At 38.2% G+C, this 24,245-nt stretch overlaps 2 protein-coding genes across 4 annotated transcripts in view; one reads left to right on the top strand and one right to left on the bottom strand.

Moving 5' to 3' along the window:
- LOC144210245 (BCL2/adenovirus E1B 19 kDa protein-interacting protein 3) overlaps positions 1-24,245 on the bottom strand; it is a 29,496-nt gene that overhangs the window by 973 nt on the left and 4,278 nt on the right. Inside the window, exons 2-6 of the mRNA XM_077736795.1 lie at positions 7,993-8,120; positions 3,199-3,349; positions 3,027-3,108; positions 2,153-2,226; positions 696-845 (exon numbers count right to left, since the gene is read on the bottom strand). Coding sequence (XP_077592921.1) covers positions 696-845; positions 2,153-2,226; positions 3,027-3,108; positions 3,199-3,349; positions 7,993-8,029 — 494 coding nt within the window. The 5' untranslated portion in view covers positions 8,030-8,120. The remainder of the gene's footprint in view (positions 1-695; positions 846-2,152; positions 2,227-3,026; positions 3,109-3,198; positions 3,350-7,992; positions 8,121-24,245) is intronic.
- LOC144210243 (uncharacterized) overlaps positions 11,068-24,245 on the top strand; it is a 32,134-nt gene continuing 18,956 nt past the window's right edge. For all 3 annotated transcript variants that reach the window (XM_077736790.1, XM_077736789.1, XM_077736788.1), the window contains exons 1-2: positions 11,068-11,384; positions 19,716-23,197. In XM_077736790.1, coding sequence (XP_077592916.1) covers positions 20,358-23,197 — 2,840 coding nt within the window. In that variant the 5' untranslated portion in view covers positions 11,068-11,384; positions 19,716-20,357. The remainder of the gene's footprint in view (positions 11,385-19,715; positions 23,198-24,245) is intronic.

Below are 24,245 nucleotides of genomic sequence, written 5' to 3'. Positions count from 1 at the left end.
ACATATAAAGTACAACTCTACTTATGAAATTTACAAGTTACTAAAAAAGTTCTGGAATCAATCAATTTCGTAAGTAGAGGTACGACCATGTGTGTTGTTGAATCATTTGTATTTGTTTTTGTTTATAAATACAAAAAATGTGGGCTTAGGTTGAAAATAATTATAGAAATTTACACACAAATATACACTTTGGCATGCTATATTGTTTTATGTGGCCTGAAATTTAGCTTACTTCGCGGTCATCTGTTTACATTTGTGCTATGGATTTTTGCATTCGTATTACGGGCAATTAGGGTTTGTGTTGTGTCTATTTGCATTTGTGTTGTGGCCATTTGCATTTGTGCTCTTGCTATTTGGATTCGTGCTTTACCCAATTTGAATATGTGCTTTTCATGACATGTTTAGATCTGGGTCTTTCAGGTGGCTCGTATTGAAAAGCAATTACCATATAAACAAAGCTTAATATTAAAAAACACCAGAGAAAGTAGAGACAGCGATAAAGATTGGTAAAGATATGCTTCATTTAGAGTAATTTGTCGCGCAAAAAAATAGCATGGCACTTTGCCCAAACCAGTTCTGTGGTTAATAATAATCCCTGAAGTATGTCAACTTTAGGAGAAGTATAGAAACGTAGCAGCACAAATTAAGAGAGTTAGTATTTTTTAGATCTGAAAGAATGAGTGTCAGGGTCATACCCGATTCCCAGTGTGAGGAGATGTGAGACCAACAACGAGGGTACAAGGACGAGGAGCACATCCGACGAGAAGATCCCTCTCTTTTTCATCACTTCCGTCTTCCGAATGCTGAGTGAACTCGACTGTTTTGGGTGTTGAAACACAAAATCTCTGCAATACAAGACCTTCAAGTCAATAACAGAATTGAGTCTAATTAAAAGCAAGTACCGTATTTTCTGCACTATAAGGCACACCGCATTATAAGGCGCACCTTCAATGAATGACATTTTATAACATTATAAGACATTACAGTAGACGCTGTGGTTACGTTAATATGCATCCATTAGACGGCTATATTGGAATGTCAACAAATTACAAATCAGTCATTCAACACGTCCACACTCCATTTAATCAAAGTCATAATTTATTGAGTCAGCAATTCTCTGTTGACGCTAACATTTAGCAGCTGGAGTTCTTTTGTAAATCCACCCTGAATGACGGCGAGAAGTGAATTAGAGTGCTCGCCATCATTCCCGATGGCTTGACAAAAAAACTATATATCCCAGCATGTACCGCGGAAAAAAATGAAGGATTTTAGGTGTGCCTTATAGTGCGGCAAATACGATACAGATCAGACTGCAACCAAAAATAACAAAAAAAAAACTGGTATAATTGATTCCAATTTAATTGAAAGCGCTCCAGCATTTTTTCTCTATTATTCTGAGGGTTGCAACATGGAAAATTCTGTATGTCATATGCTGCTTGTTTGAACTTTATTACCTCCACTTTAACTGTAAATTACATCCTGCTCCCAGGTTTCTCAATTTACTGCATTTCCACATGTTCTACTGCACATAAATTAACTTTATCTTCCTTTAATAATGATGTCAATCAACTCCTTAGCTTTATAATCCCTACATTTGCCATTTTCAGATCCTGAGGCTTTCCTCTCCTCTTTCTCGCTGAGAATGCGCTGTCCTCCTCTTCAACCCACTGTTTTGCTGGATGCGCGCTCATATGTATTTGTTTTACACCGGATGCCCTTCCAGCCATAACACATTTACTCAGGACACTTGCATTAAATAATAATAATTTAAAAAAATTCAAAAAAAACACAAAAATAATATAAAAAGGAAATACAAATGAGGGTCCAGCACCCTCCACAACCCCTGATGATAAGAAATGAATAAAAAAGGATAAAACGAGTGATAATTAAAAAAAAAGATTTTTAAAAAATGGTTTAGTGAAATCCAAAAAAACAAAAAAAATACAAAAGTCAAACATGTGAAAGGAAATAAAATCTGAAAACTAACAATTTAAAGCTTTGCTTTAAATGAATGGATACACCTTAGTGGCTTTTAGCAACTAATTAAATACCAAGACTTACTAAATATTAATGTACATAGAATTAGAGGTTGACAAACTAATAAATAACTCCCATATATAGATTTTTTTTTTTTTAAACTGTTTGTCCTTACTTGGGCGGCATGTTCTCAGGTCTGCTGGACCAGTCCCACACCCAATCAGTGTCCACTCTCCTGTCATTTTCCTCCTGTTTACATCACCACAAAAAGATCATATGAGAACATAATCAGTATATTTACACCATTATGTACTATTTTATTAGTATGAAAAAGGTATGTGACCAAACATTTTGATCTGGGCGGCCCAGTGGGTCAGTAGTTAGTGTGTCGGCTTCACAGGACTGAGGTCCTGGGTTCGAATACAGGTTGGGCCTGTGTGGGTTTTCTCTGGGTACTCCAGTTTCCTCCCATGTTCCAAAAACATGTATGGTAAGCTGAGCACCCTCCGCGGCACTCGTGTGGATAAAGTGGTTCCGAAAAATGAATTAATTTGTATTCAATTTTAATTAAATAGTGGCATATTTGATGCAAAAACTCACAGTTCAAATTGATAGGGCATCTATTGTTTTCAATGGCAGAGAGTTAAAATTAATTACTCCAAAAAAAAAGCAATTTTGTTTTTGTAAAACTATCCTCTGAACCCTGGCAATATTGTTTTCCAATTGCACATTACATTACACTACACATTTTGTTTTTGTAATACTGCAGTAATTTCCTGATGTTTATATCGTTAGTAAGCAATCAGATGAGAACTATTTCATAACAATAGATATATTAACACCTCTGTGTACTGTTATAATGCTATGAAAAAGTTAAGTTATTATGAAAGCAAGTTTTTCATTTTATCTGTATGTGTACTTAACCCAAATAATATCAAAATATCCCTGAAAGTCCAATAATATAATACAAACAAATGAAGGGAAAATCCATCCAACCTCAACACTTGAATTAATAAGGAAAATACTTAGTTTTTAACAAAGATGAGTACCTGTATGGTGATACAGTCACTATCGTGATCACTAGAGGGTCTTGGGGAATTTGTCGAACGTGGAGTCCCAACCTGCGGTGGACTGTGGACATTATTAAACTCCATTTAAAACTTGCATGATATAACCAACTGTACATAAAAAAAATGGTCATTCAGTGGTTGAAAACTCCACCTGTCTCGGTTTCTTTCACACTCCAGTTGCGCCTCGAGAAGGATTCTCTCTAGCTCTCCCTGTAAAGCGGAGGAGATACTGTCCTCTGGCCCCATCAGACTTTCTCTGCGGCTCACGGCGGCAATCAACTCCTCCAGTTCTACCCAAGAGCCTTATGAAATAGGGTACACATGTTACACAGTAGTGTTAGACAACATAATACAAATACTTCATTTCTGTATGGAAGTACAATTTTCAGTGACAGAAATGGTTTATGTTATTGGGCAATGTGGGTTACCACCAAGAACACGATCTATTTGGAGACGCACGACAATCCACCCCAATTTTTTTTTCAATTATATTGCCAGTTGTCTAGACTATTTCCCCTTAGTTCCGCGTCAAATTAATAGTGTAGACTGTCTACTCCCCGGTGGAGTTTGCAGAAGGCGCATAGCATCTCTCCTGTCACTGCATCCGGTTAAAATGGTGCAATACCATTTTATTTTTATTTTTACATATTTCTTATGATGATGCAGTTGACAATTATGCAATAGAGAAGGGTAGAAATGTAAAGTTTTAGTTTTAATCTAATCATTCAGAAAAAGGATGGCCCGGCGACTGAGTGGTTGGTTCGTCGGCCCCACTGTTTTGGGGTCCTGGGTTCGATCCTGGTTGGTGTGGAGTTTGCATGTTCTGTCATTGACATTGTGACTTTAAAGGGGGTGCTGGAGCGTCTCTCAATTGATTTCATTCCAAAGACATGCATGGAAGGCTGATTGAACACTCTAAATTGCCCCTAAGTACAAGTGTGAGTGTGAATGGTTGTTCGTCCACTCCTGCAATGCAATTGGCTGGACACAAATTCACCAACTCGTACCCGAAATCAATTGAGATACGCTCCAGCACCCTCTTTAAGTCACAATGTCAATGACAGTCCAGTTATATACCTTTTTCATTCTTTCGCTGTGATTAGAAATTAGTTTGTAGATGTATTAGTAGATGTTCAATCCATTTGTGACTTTGAAGTTTGGGAGCAAATATTCAGTTATTTCAAATTCATTGGACAACTATTGCTGCCAATGGCAGGCAAAAGGAAATTTTGCTATTGTAATATTCTGCCCCTTGCTTGGTTTTCTTATTCAAATGCAAACTTAACTACACAATATTATTCTTTTGGAAAATACAAGGCCATTATGAATGGAGTGAAGACACTGTATTAAACATGAATAAAAATGAAATGAAAATGATGCCAAACCACATTCTCTACATCTTATTGTAAATGATTTTTGTATACTAGACTGAACCCTGTCTTAACCAATGAAAATGCCTAGTGCATTATAACCCATAAAATACAGCTACAAAGATTATTAAAAAAGAACAAGAAAGAATTCCACCAATAAACCTTCAACAATTCCAAAACATTAATAAGTCTTGTTCAAGAAAAGGTGACGAGATAAAGTGGTAAACATGACCCTGTCCAAGTTCTTTTGGAATGTGTTGCAGCCATTTTCTTTCTTTTTTAGGATAAAACAAGAACGTTTCTTTTTTGTCTTCTTGTGGGAGTGACTATGAGAGCCTTTGGCCACTAAACAGAGATGATTTTGAATGCCATTAATGAAAATCAGATGTACACAAGCGGCGATTAAATGACTGAATGAAGACAAAAGATTCATTCGGGTTTTTGCATGCACACACACACACATGCAGAATATAGAAACACAACACACAAATGCTCATGGTGATGTTGGTGCACATACAGCTCAACAGTAAGCAGGCCTGACAGCTTGCTCGCTTATGTAAGATCTTATTTCTGTTTGCGATTAGCCATTCACCCTCTTATGCCCAGCCCATTTTGGTTTCTGCACAGCATTCACAGCCAATCAAAGCCTTCCTCCATTTACGTGATTGCGTGCGTGTGTGCACGCGTATGACATGACTGAACACAGTAGAGCATCGAGTGGAATGAAGCAAGGAATCTGTGCCATTGCCCTAGTTTGGCTTTTCTGTGATAGTTGTGTGTGTGTGTGTTGGTCCCTACAGAAGAGATTTATGACATAACCACTTTGCTGATCTATCTGCAATTCTTGTGCTGCAATGCTTGTTGCTGTGGTGCTTTAAATACCTTATGTAACTTACTGAGCAACAACAGGTATTCTTAACATATACAGATAGATGCATTTTCTAATTTCCCATTAAAATACACCTACCAATGTCTGATTCCATCAACATATAGTATATACGAACATACATATATCCTCTAAATGTATACATGGTTGCACTATACATAAATACACACATGCATAGATAGTTTTTTTATATACATACACATGTTTGTATACGCACACACACACGTATATAAACTCAATATGAACGCTTTCAGTACCAATGACATAAGATGGATGTGTGTATATATGTGTACGTGTGCGTATATATATATATATATATATATATATATATATATATATATATATATATATATATATATATATATATATATATATATATATATATATATATATATATATATATATATATATATATATATATATATATATATATATATATATATATATATATATATATATATATATATATATATATATATATATATATATATATATATATATATATATATATATATATATATATATATATATATATATATATATATATATATATATATATATATATATATATATATATATATATATATATATATATATATATATATATATATATATATATATATATATATATATATATATATATATATATATATATATATATATATATATATATATATATATATATATATATATATATATATATATATATATATATATATATATATATATATATATATATATATATATATATATATATATATATATATATATATAATATATATATATATATATATATATATATATATATATATATATATATATATATATATATATATATATATATATATATATATATAGTATGTGTATGTATATAAAAAACTATCTATGCATGTGTGTATTTATGTATAGTGCAACCATGTATACATTGAGAGGATATATGTATGTTCGTATATACTATATGTTGATGGAATCAGACATTGGTAGTGGTATTTTAATGGGAAATTAGAAAATGCATCTATCTGTATATGTTAATAATAGCAATGACACATAGGATGGCCAAAGTGTCTTAAAAAAAGTGAAACTGAAATGTCTTCCGATGACCACCTCACCAGGGGAGAGACGACGAAAGCCAACAATTTGTTTTTTTAATCCAATATAGTGAGGCACTTGTTTGACAAATTTTTTTGGAGGATATACACAAAAAGCATTAGCAAATGTCACAGGTGAGCCTTTCAGGAAATGTTCTCAAATGCAACCTTTTTTAACGTAGAAATTTAATTTCTGGATTGTGCAGGAAAAAGTTTTGTTCTGCTCTGCACTCCAGCAAACCCCTCACCTTTTAAACTTACATAATTTGTAATTGACAACAAGATAGCCTAAATGCATCAAAGTCATGTTTCTAATAGCACGTACACAAGAATGAACCCGTATTACATATTTACTTGTACACAATGTTTTACTCAATCAACACGATATAAGTACCTCTTCCAGGACGTTTTTCAACAGTATTGGTAAGAATAATCGCGCTACTTGCCTGCAAACAAACTATACGCAGTGAGAATTTTTTCACACTTTATTGGTTTACTGAGATACAAGTAGTTGAGTCAGCGAATGTGTTTCCGTGGTAACAGCTAGCTAAAAAAATAACCAGTGTAATTCGGTAGTAGGTCACTAAATAGTAGCTAAATATCCTACAACTATACTTTCAACTCGCTAATGTTAAAAGTAAAGCGTATTGTTGTAGTATTTACAACTATTTTTAAAGTATATAACTTACAGCTTTATTCTTTAAAAAAAAGTACTAATACCCAATTAATAACTTTGTTTCTTTTTGATCAAAAAGTAAATTTTGCAAAAATGTTCATTTATTCTTGAAAAATTTAATTTTTATTACATGTGCACACTATAAAACTTTAACTTTAATTCCTTAATGTATCAACTTTGTATTTTGCCTTGAAATACAAAAGAAAAATCATTTTGGTTTGAATTATTCTTGAGTTGAAATCTCACATTATGACATATTTAGATTTTTTTCCAATTGGTTTCTCATTATTTTCTAAATTACATAATGATAATATATTTTTTAAGAAAAGGATATTTTTTAAATCAATATAAACATGAACCCTTCCCTCATTACATTATAGCATAAATATTTAAAACGCATCCTAATATTGGATTACTTTTAAAATATTGCATCTTTACTTTTGAAAAAAAAATTATTTGATCTGTAATTTTTAAATCTATCGTAATTCTTTTTGTTGCCTCTGCTTATTGTCTTTTATTTAAGAATAAGAGAAACAATTATAGAGTTTACAAAGTTAAACTTTTAAAATAGGAAGAAAGGAAAAATATTTGAACTCACATTTACGTACCACTTATCCTCACAAGGCTCACGGGGTGCTAGAGCCTATCACATCTCACTACACACACCTTAAGAAAAAGTCATTTTTATTCATTTCAATTATTAATAACAACAAATGTCAGTTAATTCTTCAAAATGATCCTTTTCAATACTAATATTAAAAAAAAATAGGTCTCCTCGGTTATAATTCGCCTGGCCCACCCGCCTGGTGCCTGTAGTAAGCTGGGATAGGCTTCAGCACCCCCCTAGGACCCTTGTGAGGGTAAGCAATTCTTAGAATGAATGGAAAAAAAGGGGTCTTCCCAGTGTAATCAAAAAGATGCTCACCGTATAGGCTGTCCTCTGGTATCTGCTCACCAGACATGCTTTGGTCTTCCTGGGATGCTTCCTGGAGGAGATGGCGAGTAACAAGTGATTCCCCCGAGGCAGGTGGCTCTACGCCTGCCTGGTCCAGCCTAAAAATACCAAAATATAAAAAGGTCCCTTAAGGCTGTGCTAATCCATGCTGCACACTCCTCCTCCCCTCCCTTTCACTCCCATCCCTCCCACCCACCACGTGCCAAGCAGGACTGTGTAAACAAAAACATTTAACAGACCAGCATGCCTTAAGATAAAAATAAATACAAATCTTAAATTAGATGACACATGCAATTAAAATGTCTTTTGAATCTTTGATTGGGTAAAAGTTGTGCACCAGTAGTTTCGCTGCTGATGAGTTATATAATTTATTTAGAGACAGATCAACATGAGAGTTAGTTAGATAAGCTTCATGTTTTATTTATATTTGGATGTTAAACAAGGGAAGGGGTTTACGGGTTTTTTTTGTTGTTGTTGAGTCGGTTATAATAAAATGGCGGGAGGGTTACTACGCTGTTTTTTGTTTAAATATCAGTTGCTTGCTTAATGCCCATCATGTGATAGCGTAAACACTAAAGCAGCAGGCTGAAAGCTTTCCTCGTTCTTCTTCTGGTTCTCTTTAACAAATTTGCATCTGTTCCCTTGCTTCCCACATTTGGATCCTATCTCAGCTGCACCACCGGGTTTTTCAGTGTGCATCACGGCGGAAAGAATGTTTTTCATTTTTTTAAATTGAATTAAATTTGAGGAAAGAAAAAAAAACGAATGGAATTTTTCAGTTCCGTTTATGTGTCTGGATATTTCTGAGGTCAAAAATCGCTGACCTTTGGTTGTGTTTATCGTTGTTTTCTGTATTTTTAGTAAATTTTGTTATTTTCATTCATTCATTTTCTGTACCACTTATCCTCACAAGGGTCGCAGTGGTGCTGGAGCCTATCCCAGGTGACTTTTGGGCCAGAGGTGGGGCACACCCTGAATTGGTGGCCAGCCAATTGCAGGGCACAAGGAGACGGACTTTCACACTCGTACCTTGAGGGAATTTGTGACTAATGTCTAAAATATCTAAATGTCTTTTTCTGTGTCTGTATTCACACCCTCTTGCTACTTTGACAGTGAAAAGCCACACAAGCCCAGGGAGAACATGGAAACTGCACACAGGAAGGTCCAGACCTGGGATCAAACCCTTGATCTCTGTGAGGCCGATGCTCTGACATCGGGCCGCTTAATTTTGTGATTTGTAGTCTTAAATTCAGACAGCACAGAGGTAGAGTGGTTAGCATGTCCAACTCACACTACTGACTTTGAGGATTCAATTACAGGTGGGTTCCAACTTTTTGCATGTTTTCCTCGTGCCTCCGAGTGTTTCATTTCCCTCCCACATCCCCAAAACATGCAAGCTAAGCTAAATGAAGAGTAGTAGTTTGAGTAGTTGGCTGATGGAGACGATAAACCCATTTTGGGCAGATGAAAAACGGGATAAAATGTCTTGCTCTTGGAACAGTTTAGGAGATGATGCATTCTGCCCTAACTTGTTCTTTTCTCCAAGGCCTGCTTAAAAAAAAGCCAAAGGATGCAAAGGCTATCTTAAATCCCTTCCATTTTTATTTAAAAAGAAGATCAAAAACAGGTAAAGATAAATCGGTTGTTAAAATGCATTAAGTACAAGGCCGACACGCTATCCACTTATATACTTACCAATAATAATTCTCGAAGAATAATGAAGAAATAGAAATTGTAATTATGTAATTTCTTCATCTAAATAATCTACTTTCGGAGAATATACCTACCAAATGTAATTCCTATCTCTCAATAAACAACGGAAAAGGAGCAATTTAATGATGCAATGTATTATTCTATACAAATAAAGACAAACAAATAAAACAATCAAGCTCTATGGACAGATGCGTACGCATTCCATGAACATATGTAGCTACCAAGTTTAATTTTGATCTGTCCACAACTAACAGACAAGACATTTTAATTCTGTGATTAATTCATGTAATTAATCAGACCTGACAAAACAAAACCTACATACCTACCAAATTTCATTTTGATCTATCTACAACTATCCATTTAAATTCTACAATTAATTCATGTAATTAATCAGCCTTGATTTTTATATTCCGTGCATACAGAATAAACTTACGAAATTCCACCCTCACATAAAAAGTGGACAGATTCTGTGTCCAAAGACTTTTAACTCGGGTCACTTACATCTCAGTATCTCCATCCAATAAATCCACATGTTTTCTCCAGTGTGTACTTATCTGTACAATATGTTTTCTGGCATGTTCTTTTAACTGTCTATTGGAAGTAGGTGAAGTTCACCTGGAACTGGTCACAGGGGGAATTCGACAAACAACCGATTGACACGCTGGGCAATTTGAAATTTGTTTTTTTTTTAGTGGCCCAGCGGATGAGTGGTTAGCACGTCGGCCGCACAACTCTGGGGTCCTGGGTTAAAGTTCAGGTCGGTCCACCTTTGTGGATTCTGAATGTTGTCTCCGGGCCCACGTGGGTTATCTCTGGGTACTCCAGTTGTCTCCCACATTCCAAAAACATGCATGGTAGCCTGATTGGACACTACATTTTCTATAGGTATGGGTGTAAGTGTGCATGGTTGTCCGTCTGCTATTGCCCTGCGATTGGCTGGCTACCGATTCAGGGTTTCCCCCACCTCTGGCCCGGAGTCAGCTGGGATAAGCTCGAGCACCCCTGCAACCTTAATGAGGATAAAGCATTTCAGAAAATGAATGAATGAATGAATGCATGTTTTTTTCCTATCTCTTTGAATGTATTATTCTGCCAATCCTTTCCTTCCCACCATGAAAACCAAATGCATGATCCTCGGTTCCCCACTTTACCTCTCCCCACTTTCTTGGTCTGTATATATAATCTCCTTTTTCATACGACTCCGCGCCAAGCCTCTCTTTTTGAAAGGATGGAGAGGGAGGCTCGCATGGCGACCACCGAGAGGAGGTCACGATGGTCGGAGCGAAGCAAAATGTGTGCGTGTGTTTTGGGGAGGAGGGTGAGGAGGTTTAAACCACAGCATCGTTGATGGAGGGGGAGGGGAGGGTGACTGAGCACATGAGAGAACTGCCTGTTTGCTCACTCTTGTCGTCTTGCTCCCCCTCCTGCCCGTTCACTTCCACTCGCAGCACTCCGACCGCCAGGCAGCCAGCTCCCAGGGATGCCCATCAAGGTCCCCACGTGAAGGGGAGACCAAGGCGGGGAGGGGCGGCGGGGGGGACAAAGAGCAAGAGAGAGACGGGAGCCATCCGGAGGAAGAAGGCGGCGGCGGCGGGAATATAACGAGTACTGCCGGAGGGATGCGAGGACCGGAGGAGGAGAGAAACACGGTACGTGTGACTCAGTTCAGCATCGCCGTGGCGATGAGACCAGCTCGACTAAGTAGCCTCTTGTTTGGACCATTATCATTCACAGTTGTGCCTGTATCTTTTTTTTCTCCAACATCTTTCTATTCAAAAGGCATCCCTGACATGCGTCAGGATTTATTTTGGGGTCCCCGCAAGAACGGTCATGTGCTCATATCCCGGTTGCTTGGCTGTCTTGTGTTTGTAGATGATGTACGCACAGGTTTGTGTGTGAATCGAGATAATCGCGGGTGGATATTATTGCCGATGTGGGTGTTATTTTCTTCAGCTGTGTATCTTTATGGGATGCTTTACGGATGAGCGAGATGCTTCTAATGGTGCGAGCTTTGCAGATTCCAGGACAGTGCTTCCCTTGCATATATGTCACTGCGTGTATGTGTGTTCAGGAAGAGGGGGGTCCACAAAGTTTCACAAGGGGGAGGAAACATTGACTGAGGGAATCCCATTAGTATATAGTTGCTATAGGATAAGTGGGATCGGTGTGTATGTGCAGTGTACGAGTTAATATATGGCAATGTTGTTTCAATAATTCAATTTACATATTGTACAAATATATATATACAATTGCATTCAATTTTATTTTAATGTGGTATAGTTGACCAGATTTTCAAGACCCCTGGAAACCATATTAACTGTTTTGATTATAAACCATCGAGGGAACGCTTTAAAATTTGAAAATTCATAACCCATTTGATAAGAAAATTGATTTAATTTCCATGCATGTCATGAACAAGACCAAAAAAGGACAATATAACAATAATGAATTATAAATATTTATAAATAAGTTACCTTTCAATCACTCTCTACAGTATAAATAAGACGGACTGAATTTTAATAGCTGTTTCTGAGCCTTAACAAGCTAATATGTTAAAACATTAGCTTGTTAAGACTCAGAATTAAGTTCAAATATATATTTAAAGTTAAATTTAAATATATATCTGTAATGGGATTATTTATTAGGTGTGCTGTGCATTTTATTCCTTACATTTTACTATTTATTTGCATTAATTTGACATTGCTTCATATCTAATTTTACACCCATAAAACATAAAAACACAGTTTTTCTAATATCTGATTATTCATTATTTAGTCTTGGAATGGTCATGAATTAAAAAAATAAATAAATAAACTTGAACATTTACTTAGCCATTTAATAATCAAATGAAACCAAACCAAATTGAAGTTTTGTTATTTCGTGTCTCTCAGTATTGAATTTAAAACATAAAATTTGATATCATTTAAATAAAATTGATACACTTACTTGATTTGATCTTATTTAAAAACAAATACCTGGTTATCATGTTCACCTCAGTGAAAGAAAATGTTAAATACATTTTAAAAATCTCATTCATTCCTTTCATTAATCCTCTTTATCACATGCACCTGTGCTCAAGCTTATTAATGTATATGTGCATGGATATAATTAATTTTACGTAAAGGCTGCGCTCTTGAGCAGTGTCTTTTTGTGTGTGTGTTAAAACAGAAATCTAAAAAACATCAAACGTTCATGCTGACTTTGAATTTGCTTGGCAAAAAAAAAAAAACTGCCTCCCACTGTCACATTCCTCGTCACCATGTATTAGCCCGCTTACAACGGGATTTTCATATCAAACGTGCCATTTTGGTTCCACGACAGAAACACGGCAGCGATTTCGACTTCCTTTGGGGGACACCAAAGCGATAAAAACTGTCATTCACTTCACGTTGAGATGCAAACACCAATAGTCCTCTTAAAATGTAAAGTCATGTGCCAGCGAGTCAAGATAAACAAGCAGAATGTGTAGAAATGCTACAAAAGTGAAAGACCTGCTTCAGCCAAATTACTGTTGTGCCTTCCAGATATCCATTATTTGCAGGATTTCAAATTAAAATGCTATTTGAACTCTTTGGCTGCCAAACAACATGCACGCAAAACATCTAATGATTTTATCCTTCCTTATGTTCAAAGCCAAAGTTGAGCTTCCAAACATTTAACTGTAGACTTGCGGTAGACACAAGCGTAATTAGCATTCACCCGTAGTGCTCCAATTATCACTCTCCTTACGCTTCTGTTTTTCTCCCCCCCGAGAGCCCGGAGGGAAACATTTGGCTTTTTCGGCAGCTAAATGCTGCGCTATGTTTCCATCATAGTTTTGCTAACTTTCCCTGGGCTTGTTGAGGAGAACAAAACACATCAGGCGCCTATAGTCACACACCACACCTTTCTATGAAATCACTAATCAGCTTTTAAAAAGACTAGAGTAAACCCATCTATTCACAAGCCAACTTGTAGTCATTCATTCATTCATTCATTCATTTAATGAACTGCTTAATCTTCACAAAGGTCATGGAGGGGGGGCTGGAGCCTATCCCAGCTGACTTTGTGCAGGGCATGAGGAAACGGACCTGATTTTGGCTCATGTCTGCCAATACAAATATCAAAAAATCATGTTTTTCTGTGGGTCACCATATAAAAATAAAAACAACTTTGTCCGATAGTATCATAAAACCTGAAAATAGTGTTCGATTTGTAAAGCAATCAAATACTGGTACTTTTTAAGAATATGCATCCAAAAGTATTCCCTTGCCTCTCCTACTTTGCAACCAATGAGCATACGAGTATGGCAATGACAATAAGAAAACGAGCTCATCCTATTGGTTGAGGTACTATTGTTGGTCAAGGACATAACGAATAAGCACATTGCAACAAGGATAAGTAAAAAATAATAAAGCATTTTGTTTTTAGATAGATTTTTTTTGTTTTCAACTTTACCTCAGAGTTTGTTCTATTCTTTATCTTATGTGAGGAGGGCCTAATCCAATGTCCTCAATTATAATGTTATGGAATTGGTCTTATACATATGCATATACATATGCATATAATATACATATGGAAATATATATACATATGTATATACATGTGCATATATATATATACATATGTATATACATGTGCATATATGTATACATATGTATATACATGTGCATATATGTATACATATGTATATACATGTGCATATATGTATACATATGTATATACATGTGCATATATGTATACATATGTATATACATGTGCATATATGTATACATATGTATATACATGTGCATATATATATACATATGTATATACATGTGCATATATATATTCATATGTATATACATGTGTATATATATATATATACATACATATACACACATACATACACAAATCTTGAAGACAGTCTTCTACCAAGTCACACTCATTTTAAACACTCTTCTCCTTTAAACCATGGGAATAAGATGTAAAAATTCCATCAAACACGTCTGTTAAAGTTTAATTTCATTTCTTTTTAAGCAGTCTATTAATATAGAGTGCTATTTATCTATTAAAAGCACATTAAAATTTTGGGGGTGGCACCGAAATGGGCTAAAAGCACTTTCATTTATTTAGATGGGAACAGATGATTGGTGATACAAGTATTTTTGGTGGTGATTTAGCGGTCAAGGCAACACGATATTCCCATTAAACTACAATATATTATGAATCCTCATCAGTATTTTTTAGTCACTGAAAAGGCCCCTCTCTTAATGAGATTTTCACTTTGAGTGCCTTGAAAGTGTAACTCCATTTACTTTTTACATTCATGGTTGTGTTTCACTTTTCCTCCTTCTTGTTATGATCTCTGAGATAGCATTTACAACACACTTACTGTCAGTCTTGCAGATTTTGCATTTCAACTTTCTACCCAGTTGTAGCATGTCAAATAAAACAAGCCCACGTGTCCCATGTGGCTTTTGCAATGCTGAGCTGACGAAATAACAATCTGCAAGCCCATCTCCAACGACGCAAAGCAGAGGTTGTAAATTCCCATGATGCCAGCGTGTTTGCCAAGTCCATTGCTGATCCTATAGCTTTTCTTAGTTCCTCTTCAGTTCCTCCTTAAACACCCTGACATGCTGAATCTCCTGATTTCCCACTCCACTGAACCCGAGCCGTGACATTTCCTCTTTTTTGCCCCCAACCCTTCACCGCCCTTCTCTGGTTGCCGTCTCCTCCATCGCCTCCTCCATCGCACTTGGTCTGACTTCTCACAGTTGGTCTGGCAATGTCACTAAATATAACCAAATGTGTCTACCTCCTTTCTTCCCTCTTCCGCTAGCTGCCGCCTCCTTCGTATCTCTGTTTGATACAATCGGAACACAGCCAAACAATCTGATAAGACATTATCTGATGTTTAACACTTTACAGGGAATGTCTCTATTTCAAGTCATTAAAATATATTTTAACTCATAAAAAACGGGTGTCTACATATGTGGGACATTAGATTTTTGGCTCATGTGGGCAACAAGATATACATTTGGTATACAATTATAGCCAACTTGGGCCTAAAATGTGATACCAAATTAAACTGCCTGGAGGGAACTTAAATGTTTTGTTCATATATGACTTTATTTTTAATATTTCATAGTTCATCAACAGATCAGAGTCACATTTGGCATTTATGCTTGGAATCTACTTGCATTAAACCTCAGAGTTGGATTTTTTCTGTCTCAGGACTGATTAATTAGTTGCAGAATTCCCATGTTATTTATTTAGAGTTTAAGTATATTATAAAGGAGCATATGTATCGACCCTCAGAGCCTAATGTTTAATTTTTTTGTCTAATTGCAATCATTCACTGCTAACGCATTATGTTTGTTTTAATTCAATTTACTTAAAAATAAATAAATAAAAATCTGAATATAGTTTAAAAAAATGTCAAAATAGATTAGACTTGTTGCACTCATGGCAGCCAATGAGTTCTATTTTCTTTAACTATATTCATTCAATCATTCATTTTCTGAACTGCTTTATCCTCACTAGGATTGCAGGGGTGCTGGAGCCTATCCCAGCTGACTTTGGGCCAAAAGCAAATTAGTTACAATTATTGGATTTAAAATTAAAAAAAAAAAAAAAAAAAAACTAGATCCAAAGTAAAGATTAACATTAAAAAAAAAATTTAAAGTCTTATTAAAATCTCTCTCTCTCATCTCATCTCTATCTGAACCATTTTATCCTCATTTTTTATCAAAATAATCTATAATACGGCCTACCTGAACCGAAATGTAATGTCCACATGAATAGTGTGTGATTTTAAAAAAAAATGTTGCTTGATTAATAGTCACCTCCCCAGTAAAAGCTCAATATTGTACTTTGATGGGTAAATTTGGGATATTCAAATGAGTGGCAGATATTCTAAATATGTACTGCGATCACATTTAATCTCTCTCTCTCCCACTCCCTCAACATCCTTCCAAGAGACATGACCTCATAGCATTGGTAGTATGAACAGTGACAAAAAGCCTCCCGCGAGTGGTAAACAGCAGGCGAGCAGGCTGTGCTGAAGCTTAAATAATAACCTCAGAGAGTTATGGGCCCTACTGTGGTATTATGTGTTCGCACACCTTCTTCCTCCCATCCGGTGATTTATCTCCAGTCTGCCAATAAACTTCAACATGAAAATGTCACACGTGGGGAAGGACTGGCCTCGGCCCCGGCTGCCATTAACGGGGTCCGCATTCATTAAATTGTCAGCGTAAATTTTTGGAACTGGAGGGAGGAAGTGCGCAGAGGTGGGAGCAATAGGTTGTAATGGTGGCGAGGAGGAGGGGGGGCGTATATTCATGTGAAATTGTATTGTAGTATTAGCAGGAGCAAGCATGATACAAGTGGCACAAGTGATAGATGAAAGATGAAAGTAAGATAGAAAGAGGAGAGGCTGAAGATGGCAGGGGTGAGAATGAGGAAGAGCGATGGCCATGTTAGTCGAGGTAAAGGTTCACAAACTGATTTTTTCAGTTTCTTCAAGATGGCTTGAATGATAGGGGATATTCATGAAAAACCATTAGGGCGGGAATATGCTCAAAAAAAAAAGAAAAAAAAATATATATATATACACATACATATATATACACACACATACACACTTACATATATATACACACACATACATATACATATATATTCACACATGTACATATACGTATATATACACACATATATACATATACACACATACACACTTACATATATATACACACACATACATATACATATATATTCACACATGTACATATACGTATATATACACACATATATACATATATATACACATACATATATATATATATATATATATATATATACACACATACATTTATATACACACATGCATTTATATACACACACACATGCATATACACACACATATACATATATACACATATATACACACATACATATATACACACGTACATATACATATATATACCCCGTGAGGATAAACACAGACACACACGCACACACACAAATATAGCTACACAAAGACACTAATCCCATATGACGCCATCGACATGATATGGCAATGATGCTATTCTGAGAACAAATGACAGTTATTGCAGTGAAATTGCTGTTGTTGCTTCAAAGCAAGTTAACCTTGCTAAGTATGTGCACTTCATATACTTTCGCCCTTGTACCTTGGGATGATTTAGTAGTCTAGGTGAATCATCATAAGCGGCTCAGTGGTGATAAGAACATAAACAGGAATCCCCATCATTCCTTACTAAATCCATTAGTGTATCCGCATGTGTACTAGCTTGATATTTGGCCTCGAGGCTACGTATTTAATCATTGTTAATCCCGATAAGTGTGCTTTTTTTGCAAATGTGACAAAGATGCTCTCCTCGCAAAGTGCGGCGAGAAAGAGAGAAGCGTAAATAAAAATGTCAGCCCTCTGGTGCTGCTTTCTCTCGCACTCTCAAGATGACCTGGGAACTGCGAAGGCGTCACTAATTACCCTACCCGCAGACAAAAGAGGGGAAGAGTACAGAGAATTAGCCTGTCACTTATCAGAAGTTATTGGCTGTAATAGGTGGTAAAATAATCGTGTGCGATAGTGAGAAATTCTCTTAATAAATGTACTGAACAGGGACCTCCCTGATCTGATCCCATGATCAGAAATTGGGCCCGATCACTTCATTTTTAGGTGAATTGGATAAAAATATATAGGTTTTAAAAATGTATTTGTTTAAATTTGTAAGAAGTATCTCCAATCCATTTTGCAGATTTCTGACGGGTCTCCAAAAAATGTGGACGTCGATCAGGAAGTCTTCATTTTCAACATCGGTTACACTCGGTTGTGGGGAGCTGGATTGAATCCCAGCTGACTTCAAGCAAAAGGCGGGCTACACCCTAGACTGGTGGCCAGTCAGCTGTGGGGCACAAATAGAACCATACAACCATTCTCACTCACAATTACACTACCACTGACTGGGAATCGATCCTACGCTTTTCCAAAGTCAAGCGAATGACTGACGGCATCTTTGGGTGTAATCCATATGTATAATGCAAACAATTATCTATGTATACATCATGTTTTATAATATTTCTATACTTATATTGACACTATTGAAAGAAAACTTCAGAGAATGTCCATTGACAGCAAAAAGAAGTCAAGAAATCACAACTAAAATAGTGAAAATCACCACATTGCATGACCAACTTGAACAAGGTTGAAACTTGTAATCAGCCAGTTTGGGATAATTAATGAGTCGAGATAGTAAAGATATCCGTTTTCAAAGTTTTGGGATACAACGTGTGCCAGAGAAAAGACATAAGTTAAGGACAGATTCCTAAAATTGTGCACCAGACTTTAGATTGTAATTTAAACCGGGTTATGGAGGTGGCACAGTGCGAGGCCAAATGTCAATGGGATGGATAGTGAATGAAAGTGTTGCGTCGACGAGGAAGCGGTGTTGAATCGGGAGTGACGAGAGTACAGCCAAGCGTGGCGGACAGAATGTCACACGGCCAGCAGATGAATCAGAAAGGGTGTCAGCATGGAGCATCATCAAGGAGCCTGAAAGCGCCGCTGTTGACTCTCAAACATGGCGGAAAGGAGAAAATGCGTATGAAGCACACGTGTGAGGGATATGACAAGAGTCACAACATGCTGCCCTGAGTGATGTCAGTGCTGCTATAGTGACATGAGTAAACATACATACATAAACAGTGTTGCCCACAGTCCTAGTGAATGGAACTTAATTACAATCTCCTTTCCTGCCTATTGTGTTTAAATCCAGCCTTTTCATTGGCCACATCTGCCCTGTCATTGCGCTGGCTGGATTGATCTCTTCTTCCATTCTGCGTTGACCTGGCTCATGCATTTTTAAAATAGCTGCCAACCTTATCGCTTCTTCATTATGCAATGAAGAAGTGTGCTGTGTTTCAATAGAAATGCAAATGATACTGGAACAATTACAGTCTCTTACACCTCCATCTCTGTCTCTTTTTTATAGGAGTTTCTACTGTATTGAGCCATGAGGAAATGACTTGGTGAAACAAGAGCCAAGAGAAGAAAAGAGATTTAAAAGAGGGGCGATAAACCAAGAAAGTGAGAGTCACAAAAGTCGAATGACGCCGGGTGTGATGGAGAGCCGAGCAGGTCCGGTCTATAACTTGGCTGCCCTTCCCCTCGTTGGCCTGGAGGACAAAGCAGTTGGAGAGGTTGAAGAGCCAATGTGATGGGTGCAAAACTGAAGGACAGGTTGCAACCTCCCTGCTTATTTATACTCTTTCTCAAACAAGAAGGAGAAAAGAGCAACAAAAGACACACATTGATTTGAAGAAACTTGATGCTGTGTTTATTTAATTTGCCACATGTAGAAGTTATTGGACTTTTTTATCATCCATTTGATGGTTCGCTATCTTGACCTGTGAATATGAATTTTCCTTTAGTTAAAGACAAGGGATAACCTGTGCATGATCCAAACTCAAACAGCTGTTATGCTGCGAGTAAGTTTACTGAAATTCCAAATCTCTTGCTTTATTAATGACGAGAAATTGCTTCGCTCGGTGATGCACTGATACAGCTGGGCTTTTGTGATACATTGGATAGCCCAGAGTTGTTTAATGTTGGAGGGGAGCAATAAGAAAGAGCAATGGTGAGCAAAGAGCCCAACCACTTGCTGTCAGGCCAAACCAATGGGAAGAGTGCCCTGGCGGAAAAGTCAGGAACAATGACAGTACGTTCGGTGCTACTCAATCGGGACTCTCCAGACATTGAGAGTCGCTTGAGGCGACGCCGCAACCGCACTCACCAGGTTCGCTTTAAAGACCTGGAGGACGGCAGCAGTAGTAGCGGCAATAGTGGCACAGGAGAGAATAGCAACCACCAGAGGTCGACGGCAGACTGTAATAGTCCTCATCCCCTACGTAAAAACTGCAGTAGGTCCCCTAAAGCACCATGGGAGGGAAAGCATGGACCACCTACTGGAAGCCTACCTGGTCAGACCTCTGTGGTGGGAGCAGTTCGTGGAGACATGGCCAGTACAATCGAGGTCGTGGCTGCTTTTTTGGCCAGGGCCCCTCCGCACCCTCTGACGCCTGGCCCCATTCGTCGATGCTGGGCACCACCACAGGCTAACTCCCTGACCTTGCCAATGACGCGGAAGCCAAGCACCAGCACAGCCATCCAAACCTCACCCTGCCTGAAAAAGTCTCTCTCTTCCACACACCCTCGTACTCAGAGCCTAGGGGATTCTTTGGGCATCGATGGTGACGATGAACAGGATTCCCAGGATGAATACCTTACAAGCAACCATAAGGCACCCTCAAGCTCAAGGGATCTTAATGGTCCCCAAGGGCCAGCAGAGCGGACTATAATTGAAAGGAGATCAAAATTGTCCCGGGTGGACATGAAATCAAGTGTTGATGTCACAAAAATCTCCAGGCATAGTTGTCCTCCATCAGTCCTTCACAACACCGAGCTTTTCCATTGTCTCGGAACGTCCAGCCGAGATAGCTCTAAGCGGCAAGGAAGTGTCACGCCTTCGCTGGTCCGGAGGAGAAAGCGTCTGAACAGGACAACAAGTGATCCTGGAAAAGAAGTCCAATATTGCACCACTCCTACTCAGACTGAAAGTTTTTGTTCAAATCTGTCGCATTCAGATATCAGACCTTCACGAGTTGAAACCGATTACAAGACCTCCCATTCAAAATATTCCACTACACAAATTCAAACTGCTGTCAAGATTCAAGACAGTAGCACCAATTCGGTCCTCCGCAGCTCCAATTCGGTCCCCCATTTAAATGTTTCACAGTGCACCACACAGGTACAAACAAATTCTCCCTTGCCTCCTGCTTCAGTCCATCAACCATGCCAAATGCAAACTCCTAGCCCATGCCCTTCGCCACCTCTGCTGGAATCACCAAATTCAGATCAAATTGAAGTTGAGAATCATATACCAGCAAATGTGACACAGGACCCTTTCCCCATGCAAATAACTACTGTGCCTTACTGTACATCTCCGCCTTCTGCAAGTGCACCATCACAGAACCCTGAAGCATGCACTGAGCCACCTTGCTTCTCGTCAATTGAGCCGGCAATTGTCTCCTCGCCTCCCTCCACCACCCTTCCCTTTTCTTGTTCCGCACCCACTGCAATCCAAAACGCCATACCATATTATACTCATGTGACACCGACAGAATCAAACAGTCCACTACCTGCCTGTTCCACACCGTTGCCAGAATCACCAGCATGCCCCACTACAAACGCGAACTCTCTTGTCCCAAACGTGGCCTCACCAGTTATCCCCCCATGCCTCACTCCTACTCCTACTCCTGCTCCTGCAAATAACCCAGATGTGGCTGCTTGTGACCATATACCCCAAACCATTTCTCATCCACAGCCACAAAATGTGTATCCGGCTACAAATGGAAAAACATGCACAATTGTGACACAAACAGCTTTGTCTTGCACCTCCATCTCTTATTACACCACAACCCATACATCAGGCTCTCTCCACAATCCTACTACCCCTTCGTGTGCAACCCTAATCCAAACTGTAGCGCAGTGCAACATCCCATGTCAACCTTTGCAAAATGCCTCCTCAGTCAGCATGGGCGTAGCACCCTACTCCTCTATGGTGGCAAAATTAACAACGTGCAGATCTCCACCACCACAGGTAAATCTTCCCAACGTGCACCATTGCACAACGCCAACAAAGGCCGTTCCTCTGTACTCGTTTCGAGCAGCACCGCCGTACACCCCTCCCTCTCAGGCCCCCTTGAACACTCAGGATAAGAGGGGCATTCGACTCCCGCCTCCTGCACCGTCGCCTCCACCCTACACGCCACGTAAAAAGGGAAACGACACGCAGACGGCTGCAGCCCGTCCACCCATGCTCAGGGCAGAGAGCAAAGCCAACGAGATGGACAAGGATGAAGAGAAAGCCAAGAAAGATGTTAAATGCACAGACAAAGTAAAGCTCTGTGAGAGAGCCAGTTCTCTTAAGCAGAGGGCTAAAACTCCACCAGTTTGTGTGGTGAAGGGAGAAAAAACCTCTTCTCCAGCCAAGACCTGCTTTAAGTCTAGCTGTCTCAACTCAGCCCAAGCTCAGCTTGGGGTACTACACAAAATCCTCTGTGCAGGAGCCAACGTCCCCAGTAACGAACATGCAATCCCTCCAAACCAGCAGGGTTGTTCTGGGGACAAGGGGTGTGCAGTTTCCCCGGAAATGCCTCTGACTCCAACCCAAGCTGATACACTGAGACAGGTGCAGGAGATTCTGGGAGGGTTGGTGTCTGGAGCTAAGTGCAAGTTAGACCCAGCCCGAGTGACTGAGAAGCTCTTGGGTCCTAATGGGCCCTTACGAGACATTCGAAGCCTTCAGAATCATCTCCACAGCCTGGAGGGGGTCTTAGAGACCAGCCAGAATACCATCAAGATCCTACTGGATGTAATACAAGATTTGGAGAAGAAGGAGGCTGAACGAGACGGGTGAGGCAAATTTAATTTCAATACGAGCACTTCACAATCATATCTAACCATAGCACAAATGTTCAGATGTTATAGGTTCAGATCTCGGCTTTAGCTTTAGAATATGGTGTTTGCTTTATTTGATTAAGATTTTCTTGCATTTGGCCAAAACTAATCCAGACCCAAGGTGTAGTCGGGCAGGAGGTTCCATTAAGATAGCTAAAAGGAATCCAAAAATCACATAGGAAAGAGTCCAGCTCATATAGGACCCTATCAAGGGTAATATATTTAAAGAAGATGCATGGATAAATCGTTCATGTTTCCACATAACAGAAAGTTTAGGAAAATTATTCAATTGGGTGTAAAAATGTTATTGATGCAAAAAGCATCATTGTTGCTGGTTCTATTTAGAGCAGTGGCAGATTTGACAAAGTTTGGACGATGAAACGTTGACAGAAGCAATATTTTTAAAGCTTTCAGGGTTTAAGCGTTTAATTTAGGGTCAAACAAGGAGATTAGCCACATTTAATTGTTAGAATGTACAGATGCCTGGCACTAATGGAGCTATAATGCCAAGCAGGGGACAGACCATCAGACCATTTGTAGACCAAAATAAGGATAACTTTAGAATTTAGATCTCAAAACAAAAATAGCCCTTAAACCTTGTAAATGGCATATTTTTTTTCTGTCATCCAAATAGACTTCTGGCTTGGTATAACTGCTCAAGCATCTCTGCATGAAGCAGTTTAATCATTTAGTCAGTATCTAGCTTAAAAACCAGTGCTCTAACATATCCTTTGACTTAAAATTCATCAAACGATCCTACTAGAACAAGAGCATAATAGAATAAAATAAAAGCTAAAATGACATACCATAAACAAAGCTGTGCCTGAGCTCTGATAAGACCACTAAACTATTTAAATCTCAGCCAAATTGTACCATACACACATGATGAGCCCATGGGAGCAAAAACGGCAGTGAAACAGACTGAGCGTCAAGAAGAGGAGAACATGAAATATTGTCAGGCAGATGGCACAGAATCTTGGGTTGGAAGGTGCACCCGTCGTTA

This window comes from Stigmatopora nigra, chromosome 17, assembly GCF_051989575.1.
Source record: "Stigmatopora nigra isolate UIUO_SnigA chromosome 17, RoL_Snig_1.1, whole genome shotgun sequence".
Lineage (NCBI taxonomy): Eukaryota > Metazoa > Chordata > Actinopteri > Syngnathiformes > Syngnathidae > Stigmatopora > Stigmatopora nigra.
This window is presented reverse-complemented; position numbering and strand designations above follow the sequence as displayed.